Consider the following 12425-nt stretch of genomic DNA (forward strand, 5'->3'; position numbering starts at 1 on the left):
TGAAAGAAAGATAAAGATAATAGACTAGTTAACATATAAACTGAAATTCCCCCAAAATTCAAAGTTATTATGTCAGGCAGTATCTGTATAACAATTCCTTTGTTTCAAGATTAATTACTTAGAACACTATATAAAATTTTCCTTTATAATATAAGTTAGATAAATTTCAAATGATAGCAAGCTTGACAATTTGATTCAACTTCAATGATCCCTTAGATTATAATTAACTGCTTTACCAGATGTGCAATGATTTTATTTAAATAATTAGAAGAAATTTATTGCTATCCATAATGTAAATGAATCAGATAATTTGTTTACAATCCCACATTTAAAAATATGTAAATGGTTTTGTGCAAACTCACAAAGGAAGAAGTTAACATTTTCATTGGGGACAAAATTTCTGTGGGAGAAACAAGAGTAATCACTGAGAAATGTTGCAATGTCTTAGATAATGTTTTAAAAATTGAATGTTTTCATTCACAGATTTTAAATCAGAATAATATGTCAACTAATTTTCAACAAATAAGGTTTGAAGTCACTACATTTTTCATTAATGTATCACAATTTATTCTGCAAAATTACTGACATGGAAAATACCAATGATAAGCAAAATACTTGCAATGCATCCTAATAGTGATTTTAATATTCTATTCATTCCATAAGATTACACTAAAGGTTCCATCCAGATAAATGATATTACTTTATAACTGACCAAATTTGTGTGATTGCCTGCTTGAACCTCAGATTTCTTCTGGGGCTGCAAGGAGGTAAAAATCTGTCTGTAGAATTGATGGTTGAAGATACCATGGTTTACAAGTCACTAATATCTCAAATTTGGTTTCTAATAAATCACCTAGTGATTCTCTTGGTTACCCTCCCTTGAAAATCTGCAGTGGGACATGTTGAAGAAAGAAACAAAAGCACAGCTATATATTTATCTCCAGGGTTAGTCATTGTAGAGATATCTGTGGAACCAGATCTATATTTTTCTTCTACTTTTGGAAAGGAAATATACTGCCAACGGATGCAGTTTGTTCTTGATCTTCTGAATCTGATTCTGAATTTTCACTGAGTTGGCTACATTTATTGTGATGGATCTAGCATAGTGGAGTGGGAGTCCTCTGTTGCCATAATGGCTTAACTGACAGGAGAAGAGAAAGGCTTCTGGACCCCAACAGCAATGGGTCGCGCTACATAAGAGGGTAGATGAAGGATCTGCTCCATTCCCCAGGGACCAGAGGTTTTATTACTCGATGGTGGAATCCAGCAGTTTTGCCCTGTGTCCATTCCATGCATCTGAGGCTGTTTCCTGTATGAGACTGGTTGCACTGACCCTATACAAACGAAAAAAGAAATGCAGTATGCACATGATTCACCATGCACAGTAAGAGAAAAGAGAGAACCTAATAGTGGTGGTTAAAGAAATATGACACACAAAATGAACCAATTCTCAAACTATTCTGGACACAATTTTAAAAAATTAAAGTCTTGATTAGTTGAAATGATTCAAAGGAATATGCTTCCTGATATTGATCTTTAGCTTTCATTGTGTACATCTTATCTCCCCATCTGCACCATAAATGACTCGAGAACTGACCTCGCATTTTATGCATGCTTATATTAGCATGGAATTCTGCATCTTAACGTGCACTTTTCAGTTTCCTGAGGTCAGTGAGGATGATTCTACAGATCTACTACTAGTACAGCCTTCATTTCCAGGAGAAGAGAAGGAATTGGTTTGGAGGCAATCTTTTATCTCAATTCTCTTTAACATGAGCTTTATCTCATAAGATAAATCTCATTCTCATATTTCCCTCAAATCTCATTCTCCTCAAATCTGTCTCCACATTCACTGCAGGCATTGATGAGACAGCCAAACGTACCTGAGGATATGTTCACTCATACTAGAGGACAGTGTATGAGTGGCCCATGGAGAATGGGTCAAACTATTAAACTGTTTGCAATAGAGAGAGGAAAAAAGAAAGATTCTAACCTATTCCTGAGTATTAAACTCCTTTTAACAAGTCCTTAGTTCTTTTCTGAGTTTAACTATAGTCTTGCTGTTGATTAACTTGCAACAACTATCGTTACAAGAAAGAATTATATACTTTTAGTTTCTCATGGGAAAGTAGTATACAATTACAAGATAGTCTAACATCTTCATATTGCTTTCTACTAGTGCTACCAAGGGAGCCCCTAGACAGTGGTAGTATAATACCAGCCACTCCTCGAAAGGAAGGTTGGGCAATCTAATTCCATGGCAAATAACAACAACAGTGCTACCAAGGGAGCCCCTAGACACTGGTAGTGTAGTACCAGCCACTCCTCGAAAGGAAGGTTGGGCAATCTATTTCCATAGTGATACTGCCTCGGAAACCCAAAGAGAGATCGCTATGAGTCGGGTCTGACTCTATGGCACATAATGACAACAACAACAGTGCTACCAATAATAGCAAAAATCGTTGCAACTTTTGAAAATGCTGAATGGTTTAATTATCCAGGCAACAATAGTGGTACCAGTATATGTTTTTATAACTATATCATTTATTGGAGGGAGCTCTGGTAGCAAAGTGCCTAAGGCACTTGACTGCTAACCACAAGGCTGGTGGTTCAAACCCACCAGCCACTCCTCGGAAGGAAGATGGGGCAATCTACTTCCGTAGTGATACTGCCTCGGAAACCTAAGGAGGGGTCGCTATGAGTTGGGTCCGACTTGACAGTAAATAACAACAACAACATCATTGATTGGAGTTTTAATATTCAATTCTTAAATGTACTTTAATATCCAGAACCCTCCTCAAATTAAGCAATAAAGTTCTATTGAATTCAGTATTTCAGGTTATATGGGAACATATGTGTGAGAGGGGAATTTAGAGTAAATCTTCTAAAACAAGAGGCCTATGTTCTCTATAACAAGAAATCTGAGGAGAATATGGTAATAAGCTTATTTGTTGAAGCACAGATATCAGAAAATATAAGTGGAGCTGAAGTCCCTGGAACTGTTTTTATTGGCTCAGTGTTTCTCCAAACCTGTCTAAAGGCTTATGATACAAAACCATGTGCAACAATGTCCTCTGGATTCTAAAATAGGAAGATGATTATCTGAAAACCAAGCCTAAGATGTTTATCATAATAAACCCTTGACAAAATTTTATGTCAAAGTATATCTAACTCCTTCTCTACCAACAGCAGATTGAGTTCCAGAACAATGTGAGAACTTGGATTGACTTTATGGTCCCTCGTCCCAGGGGTTAACTGGACCTCACAGACTGCCAAGCATCTGACTGAGATCTAGTCCCTGATAAGAACTGAAGACTCCCAAATTCCCAGAACAACCTCCAGATCAATTTAAACTCACAGGAACATTTCTTTCTGGAACATATTTTCTTGTAGCCATTTCCAATTTCACTAGAACTGTATCTACAACTACCAGTGAAGATCCCAAACCCCAAGAAAGACCTCAGAACCCACCCTAATTCAAAATAAGGAATCACTCATTGTGTGCATATTCAAATTGATCTAGCAGACTGCTATGCAACTTGCATTTTGAGTAAACATGGTGACCTCACATAAATAGGAATCTAGTCCAAATTCATTGCTCTAAAGCTCCATCTCATTCCAGTATATTCCATCTGCTCACATAGATTATACAATTTAACTTGTTTTTGTGGTTAGGCACCCCTAGGTGGGGCAAATAGTAAACTCACTTGGCTGTTAACCAAAATGTTGGAGGTTTGAAGTCCATCCAGAGGTGCCCCAGAAGAAAGGCCTGATGATCTACTTCTAAAAAATCAGCTATTGAAACGCCTGTGCAGCACAGTTCTACTCTGACACACGTGAGGTCACCATGATTCGGGATTGATTTGATGGCAACTCTGATTTTCTGCTTTAGTGGCATAGTGCCTAAGGCATTTGACTGCTAACCAGAAGGCTGGTGGTTCAAACCCACCAGCCACTCCTTGGAAGGAAGGTTGGGCAATCTACTTTTGTAGAGATACCACCTCGGAAACCCAAGGAGGGGTTGCTATGAGTCAGGATTGACTCGATGGCAGTGAGTTTGTTTTTTGTTTTCTTTTCACTAGAAAACTTTCAGTACCCAGGTAAAGGTAACTATTCACCAGGTTCCAAGGAAGAAAACTCACCATTTGCAGCCAGACCACCATTTAGGGCTACAGGTTGATTTCCACACTTGAGGTCTTCGTGTTCCTTTAAAACCACAAACTGAGAGAACAAAAGGGAGAAAGAGGATATGGTCATTTTAAAATTATCTCAACATTAAATCCCAGTCTATGGCTTCATTATGTTCATCCTGTGGAAGACAAAATCTTGAAGAAAGGGTCCTTTCAAATTTCTCTCTCTGGCAGACGAAAGATTCAGTTTTCATTTAGGAGCCTTACATTACTTTCCTTTAAAACAACTATTGTTAAGTGCCATCGAGTAGGTTCTGACTCACAGTGACCCTATGTCCAACAAAGTAAAACACTGCCTGGTCCTGCGCCATCCTCACAATCGATGGGTTAAAACAACTAGGCATTACCAATACCTGTTCTGAAGAATCTGTTCCAGTTCTGGAATCTCAGCTTTGCGGTCATAGATCCCTGAGGTTACTGTCTCAGTATAAGCAATCAAAGAATCCATAAGTGATTTAAACAGTGCCCATAGGCCAGGCAAGTAATATGACTTATATGTATGTATATATGTATGTGCTGCAACTTTTCATATATATATATATATATATATATATATATACAGAGTCCCTGAGTAATGTGAATGATTAATGTTCTCAGTAGTCAATTAAGATGTTGGAGTTTCAAGTCCACCCAGAGGCACCAGGGAAGACAGGCTTGATGATCTACTTTCAAAATATCAGTCACTGAAAACACTATGGAGCATAGTTCTGCTCTGACACACATGAAGGCACCATGAGTCAGAATTAACTGATACACACACACACACACACACACATATATATCAGACCAAAAACCAAACTCACTGCCATCGAGTCAATTCCGACTCACAGCAATCCCTCCTTAGGTTTCCAATGTAGTATCTCTATGGGAGTAGACTGCCCAGTTTTCCTTCGGAGGAGTAGTTGGTGGGTTTGAACATATATATTCAACCAGCTTTTTGGTTAGCAGTCAAATGCCCTAGGCACTATACCACCAGAGCTCCTAAGGAAGGAAATATATATTATATATATGATAAAAATATATACTAAAAGTTATTTAAACATGCTACTGAGTTCTGAGGAATTTGGGGCCATAAATTGGTACTATAGTGTAACTATCATTTTACAGGGGCCCACAAAATGTTTTAATGTTGATAAGGGCCTTCGTAGTTGAACCAATATTTTAAAAGTGAGGATCACCAGTATTTTAAAAGTCAGGGTCAATAAACATCAAAATTTCACTCTAGTCAACAAAATGATTACTTGTCTCACTATTTGTATTGCACAAACTTGATTGGGCACTGCAATGCAGGCTTACCATAATTGTTTGTATTCACACTAAATAAATTAGATATTAAAACAGATGATTGGCAAATGGAAAGAGAAGAAGTATCCCCTTGCTTAAGGATAAACAATGAAGAGTTTGATGAAGCCCACCCTTGTCCATGAATAACCCAGAGAAGGAACTGGCTCCAAAGTTTCTATTGATTACGCTCCATGGGTTCAGAAAAAGGTCCTCCTCAGAAATACTATGTACCATGAGAAAAAGAGAGTAGAAAATACTTCTTTGCCCATGGTTCTCTTTGAGGAAAGTCCAGGAAGAGTTAAGAAGTACCTCTGATTAGGGAGAAGGGAGAGAAATGTCGATAAAGGAAGTAAATCCTACAGATATATGTTTTTATTTTGTTATTTTCCACCACACCAATCAACCTCCACTTCCTTATTCACTGTCTCCCTGAAGCAACATAACTGCAAAGTCAGTACATGACCCACTCTTTAAGGGAACATATCAATAATGTAGTGCCTAAGGCACTTGACTGCTAACCAGAAGGCTGGCAGTGCAAACCCACCAGCCACTCCTCAGAAGGAAGGTTGGGCAATCTACTTCCGTAGTGATACCGCCTCAGAAACCCAAGGAGGGGTCGCTATGAGTCGGGTCTGACTCCTCATAACAACAACACAACATCCATTGTTTCTGGCTCAAGTCAGGAGTAAGCCCTCTGAATTGCAAATTTTCCTACCATGTGTCTCTCAGCCAGAAGAATACACATTTCACAGTTCTGGGCTGAGATGGGGCAGTGGCATTCCTATGATTGGTGTCAGGGAAGACCCTCAAAGAGATGGATTGACACCGTGGTTGCAACAATGGGTTCAAGCATGGCAACGATTGTAAGAATGACACAGGACTGGGCAGAGTTTTGGTCTGTTGTACATAGGGTCATTAAGAGTAGAAACCAATTTGACAGCACCTAACAACAATAGTATGGTGACTCATAGTATCAGCCCCATCATCCTCCTATACCAGATTATACAGAATCCTTAGTAATGTTTATTATCAATTTTAATAATAGAATAATATGTAATAAATATAGTTATAAATTGCTGAAATATTTCTTAGATTATATGAATTCTAACAAAAAAAAATTGTTTCGTAAAATCTTTCTACATTGAATTACTACATTATTAGTGACAACAGTATCAGTAATGGATTGGAAGCCTTTTTTTATTATTCTCCTTCTTTTCCTTTAATTACTACTTCATTCTCAGCAAAGTTATTCTTATAGCTTCACAAATACTACTTATACAATATTGTAGCTAAAACACCAGAAAATATGAAAAAATCAATAACTATAAAACCCCCCCCAAAAAAAAAACCCCAAAAATCTACTAAGTAGATTCTGACTTACAGCAACCCTGTAGGGTAGAACTGCCGTATAGAATTTCCACAGTTGTAAATCTTACAGAAGTAGACTTCCTCATCTTTCTCCTGCAGAGCAGCTGGTGGGTTTGAACTGCTGACCTTTTAGTAAGTAGCCAAATGGCTTAACTACAGCACCACCAGGGTTCCCATAAAAACACCAGCAGCAACAAAAACAACAGTGCATGCTTTAGTGCATACAAACAAAACCACACGATTTGAAGAGTCATTGTAATTGAGTAATAATGACAGCTCAGAACAGACCATGTTGTTGTTAGGTGCCATTGAGTCAGCTACGACTCATAGTGACCCTATGAACAACAGATCGAAACACTGACAGTGATCCTGCACCGTCCTCATAATCATTGCTATGCTTGAGCCCATTGTTGAAGCCACTGTGCCAACCCATCTTGTTGAGGGTCTTTTCCTTCTTTGCTGACTCTCTATTTCACCAAGCATGATATCTTTCTCCAAGGAATGGTCTCTTCTGACAATAAGACCAAAGTAAGTGAGACGAAGTCTGGTTGTTCTCGCTTCCAAGGAGCATTCTACCTGCACTTCTGGCACAGATTTATTTGTTCTTCTAGCAATCCATAGTATTTTCAGTATTCCTCAACAACACGACAATTCAAAAGGCATCAACTCTTCTTAGGTCTTTTCTTATTCATTGTTCAGCTTTCACATGCATATGGGGTGCTTGAAAATACCATGGCTTGCATTGGGCACACGTTACTTTGCAAAATGACATCTTTGCTTCTTAAGACTTTAAAGAGGTCTTTTGCAGCAGATTTGCCTAGTGCAATTCAATGTCTGTTTCTTATAATAATGTAACAACAAGCTTCTTTTGGTGTTGATTTTGGATCCAAGTAAAATGAAATGTCTTACAATTTTGATCTTTTCTCAATTTATGGTGATGTTCCTTACTGGTCCAGGTGTGAGGATTTTCATTTTCTTTATGTTGAGGTGTAATCCATACTGAAGACTATAATCTTTGATCTTCATCAGCATATGCTTCAAGTCATCTTCATTTTCAGCAAGCAAGATTGTGTCATCTGCATATCATCAGTTATTAATGATTCTTCCTCCAATCCTGATGCCATGTTCTTTTTCATATAGGCCAGCTTCTTGGATTATTTGCTCAGGATACAGATTGAAAAGTATGGTGGAGGGATACAACTTTGAAGCACACCTTTCCTGAGTTCAAACTATGAGTATCCACTTGTTCTGTTTGAAAACCAGCCTCTTAGTCTATGTACAGGTTCCTCATAAGCAAAATCAAGTGTTCTAGAATTCCCGCTTTTCACAACGTTAACCATAATTTGTTATGATCCACATAGTCAAATGCATTTGAATAATCAATAAAACACAGGTTAACATCTTTCTCATATTCTTTGTTTTCAGCCAAAATCCATTTGGTATCAGCAACTATATCCCTCGTTCTACATCCTCTTCTGAATACAGCTTGCATTTCTGGAAGTTCCCTGTCAATATAGGCTGCAACCACTTTTGAATTATCTTCAGCAAAATTTTACTTGCATGTGATATTAATGATATTGTTTGATAATTCCCACAATCTGGATAGCTTTTCTTTGGAATGGGCACAAGTATTGATCTCTTCCAGTTGGCCAGGTAGTCCTCTTCCAAAGTTCTCAGCATAAATGAGTAAGTGCCTCCAGTGTTGCATCCATTTCTTGAAATATCTCAGTGGGTATTCCATCAATTCTGGAGCCTTGTTTTTCACCAATGGCTTCAGTGTAGCTTGGATTTCTTCCTTCAATACCATTGGTTCTTGACCATATGCTACCTCCTGAAATAGTTGAATATCCACCAATTCCTTTTGGTACAATGACTCTGTATTCTTTCCATCTTCTTTCAAAGCTTCCTGCATCATTTAATATTTTACCCATAGAGTCCTTCAATATTGCGATTTGAGACTTGAATTTTTTCTTCAGATCTTTCAGCTTGAGAAATGCTGAGCATGTTCTTCCCTTTTGGTTTTCTAACTCAAGGTCTCTGCACATTTCATTATAATACTTTAGTGTTCTAGAGCTGCCCTTTGAAATCTTCTGTTTAGATCTTTTACTTCATAATTTCTTCCCTTTGCTTTCAAGAGCAAGTTTCAGAGTCTCTTCTGATATCCATTTTGGTCTTTTCTTCATTTCCTGTCTTTTTAATGACCTTTTGCTTTCTTTACTTATGATGTTATTGATGTCATCCAATAATTATTCTAGTCTTTGGTCACTAGTGTTCAATCCATCAATTCTTCAGATGGTCTCTAATTCAAATGGGATATAAGGAAAGTAATATTTTGGCTCTCAGGGACTTGTTCTAATTTTCTTCAGCTTCAGCTTGAACTTTCATATGAGCAATTCATGGTCTCTTCCACTGTCAGCTCCTAGCCTTCTTTTGACTGATGATACTGAGCTTCTCCATCTCCCTTTTCACAGATACAGTCAATTTGATTCCTCTGCATACCATCTAAGGAGCTCTAGTGGCACAGTGCTTAAGGCACTTGACTGCTAACCAGAAGGCTGGTGGTTCAAACCCACCAACCACTCCAAGGAAGGAAGATGGGGCAATCTACTTTTGTAAAGATTCACCACCTCAGAAACCCAAGGGGTTTGCTATGAGTAGGAATCAACTCGATGGCAGTGAGTTTTGTTTTGTTTTGATATGTCATCTGGTGAGGTCTATATGTATAGTTGCTTTTTATGTTGTTTTCAAAAGGGGTTTGCAATAAACAGATCACTGGTTCTGAGAAATTCTGTTATGCAATCTCCCATGTTGTTGCTGTCATGAAGGTCATATTTTCCAACTACTGATGTGTCTGCTTTGTTTTCTACATTTGCATTTCAATCACCAGCAATTATATATATATATATATATATATTTATATTTATATTTCAATAATGTATTTATTTTTGGGAAGCTCTTTTAAGAGATTCGTGTACATAATATGGTGTTTTCAATTTTTACTGGAGAAAAAATTCAGATTCAACATATAACTGTTTGGTTTTTTTTTTTTTTTAATTTTTGTTGTGATTTGGGTGAAAGTTTACAGAGCAAATTCATTTTCCATACAGCAATTCATACACATTTTGTTTCATGACATTGACTGCAATTCATCTCTCTTCCCACTTTCTCCCTGTAGTTACCTCTTCCCTCTGTACTGCTTTCCTATGCATTCCATCCTACCTCCCGCCCAGCTATCTCTCAGTGCAAACACTGCCCTTCTGTTCTACTACAATTGATCCCTCTAAGGAGTGCATCTACTTGATGTAAATGTTCATCCCATATGCCTGTCTATTGTTTGGCTGGAAGCCACAGGAATGAGTTCAGTTCTAGACCTAAAGGGTAACTAGGGGCCATAGTCTCGGGGGTTTCACTAGGCTCTATCAGACCAGTAAACCTGGTCTTTTTTTTTTTTTTGATTTTGAGTCCTGTTCCACATTGCTATCCCATTCTATCCAGAATCTCCTGCACTGATCCCTTTCTGAATGGTTGACTGTGGTAGCTGGGCACCATGTAGTTCTTTGGGTCTCATGGTGATATAGGCTGAGGGTTGCATGGTCTGCTAGTCCCTTGGACTAAGTGTTTCCATGTGTCTTTGTTTTCTTCATTCCTCTTTGCTCTGGATGAGAAGAGACCCATTGTTGCATGTAGATAGCCAATTGCAAACTTTTAAGACCCCGGTCACTACTCACCAAAGTAGGATGAAGAACAACGTTTTTGTGTAGTATGTTATGCTAGTTGAGCTTGATATCCCTTGTGACCATGGTCCTGAGTCCACAGATCCAATTGCTCACTCCCTCAGTGTGGTTGGCTGTGATCAAGAAGTTAGCAAAACCTTGCCCCTTGTTAGCTCTGTTATATATTTGGACATTCTTACAGTACATATAAATACATATGTAGAAATATTATCTGCCAACTTTATATATGGTCATGGGTATATTCCCTTGTGCCTAGATATACATGATCATTCAGCCTGACTATCCATCTATTTACCCATAGATTAATATCAATACATCTTGACTGATTGATATTTGGTCAATTTCAGACTGTAGAAATTAATAAAAATCTTTTAAATTCATCATCTTTGGCTTTAGTAGTGCAAAAATTTGAAATAAAGTAGAATTAACTGGACTTCCCTGTTGTTGTTATGTGCCATCAAGTCGGACCCGACTCAAAGCAAGCCCTTCTTGGGTTTCCAAGGCAGTATCACTATGAAAGTAGATTGCCCAATCTTCCTTTCAAGGAGTGGCTGATGGGTTTGAACCACCAACCTTCTGGTTAGCAGTCAAGTGCCTTAGGCACTATGCTACCAGAGCTCCCAAACTTCCCTGTAGGCATATGAATATTATCCTATCACTGACAGCATTGTACTTCAACATAGATCTCAAGATGTTCTTTCTGACAATGAATGTGATGCCATTCCTCTTCTATTTTTTCATTCCCAGCAGAGTAGACCATATGGCCAGTCCCAGTCCATTTCAGCTCACTAATGCCTAGGACATCAATCTTTATGCGTTCTATTTCATTTTTTACAACTTCCAATTTTCCTACATTCACACCTTGTACTTTCCACATTTTGATTATTAATGAATGTTTGCAGCTGTTTCCTCCTGTTTTGAGTCATACCCCATCAGCAAATAAAGGTCCCAAAAGCTTTATTCTATTATCAAGGTTGACCCTACTTTGAGGAGGTAGCTCTTCCCCAGTTGTATTTTGAGTGCCTTCCAACCTAAGGGGCTCATTTTCTGGCACTATATCAGATAATGTTTCACAGTCATTCATAAAGTTTTCCAGTAATATGTCAGACATTGTTTTGCTATTATTCATAAGGATTTCAGTGGCCATTTTTTTTTCAGAAGTGGATGAGACTGTCCTTCTTCCCAGTCTGTCTTAGTCTGGAAGTTCTGCTGAAGCCTGTCCACCATGGATGAAACTATTGATATTTGAAATACCAGTGACACAGCCTCCAGCCTCATAGCAACATGCAAGCCACCACAATGTGGCATATTGACAGATGTGTGGTGCACATTACAAAGTTCAAAAAGTAAATTAGCATAGCATTTAAACCTTGTAGATATATTGATATATGTAAGCAGGGCTTATGAAAAATGTCTTTCTTAGTCAGACCCAACTAATAGTGATCCCTCCTTGGGTTTCCGAGGTGGTATCACTACAGAAGTAGATTGCTCAGCCTTCCTTCTGAGGAGGGGCTGGTGGGTTTGAACTGCCAGCCTTCTGGTTAGCAGTCAAATGCCTTAGGCACTACGCTACCAGAGCTCTTTCTTATAACTACAGGGATGTTTTATTAAAAATAATAAATTTCTGCTGAAACACTCTTTTATAGACAATCATTTTGGTGTTACCCCCTGCAAAAAGGGCAAAGAGGCCACATGTTCTGACCTCCTCTAATCCCACAAGAAGAAGGCAAAATCACCTTCAATAGCACAAGGCCAATTACTGCAAGGCCAGACATGCTGCCTCCCTCCAGCCTTTTCACCAACCGTTCCTCCCAAAGCACCCACCACCTCTCTCCTGGGTTCGATAATT

At 38.3% G+C, this 12425-nt stretch overlaps 1 protein-coding gene across 1 annotated transcript in view; it reads right to left on the reverse strand.

Moving 5' to 3' along the window:
* Window positions 1-1097: 1097 nt before the first annotated feature.
* The window catches only part of EGF (epidermal growth factor), a 174550-nt gene continuing 163222 nt past the window's right edge, over window positions 1098-12425 (reverse strand). The window contains 3 exon segments of the mRNA XM_007940782.1: window positions 1098-1151; window positions 1153-1334; window positions 4143-4221. Of these exon segments, the coding sequence (XP_007938973.1) occupies window positions 1098-1151; window positions 1153-1334; window positions 4143-4221 (315 nt within the window).

The sequence above is a fragment of the Orycteropus afer genome, unplaced genomic scaffold (assembly GCF_000298275.1).
Source record: "Orycteropus afer afer isolate SDZICR_OR568_19922 unplaced genomic scaffold, OryAfe1.0 scaffold00071, whole genome shotgun sequence".
NCBI classification, from domain to species: domain Eukaryota; kingdom Metazoa; phylum Chordata; class Mammalia; order Tubulidentata; family Orycteropodidae; genus Orycteropus; species Orycteropus afer.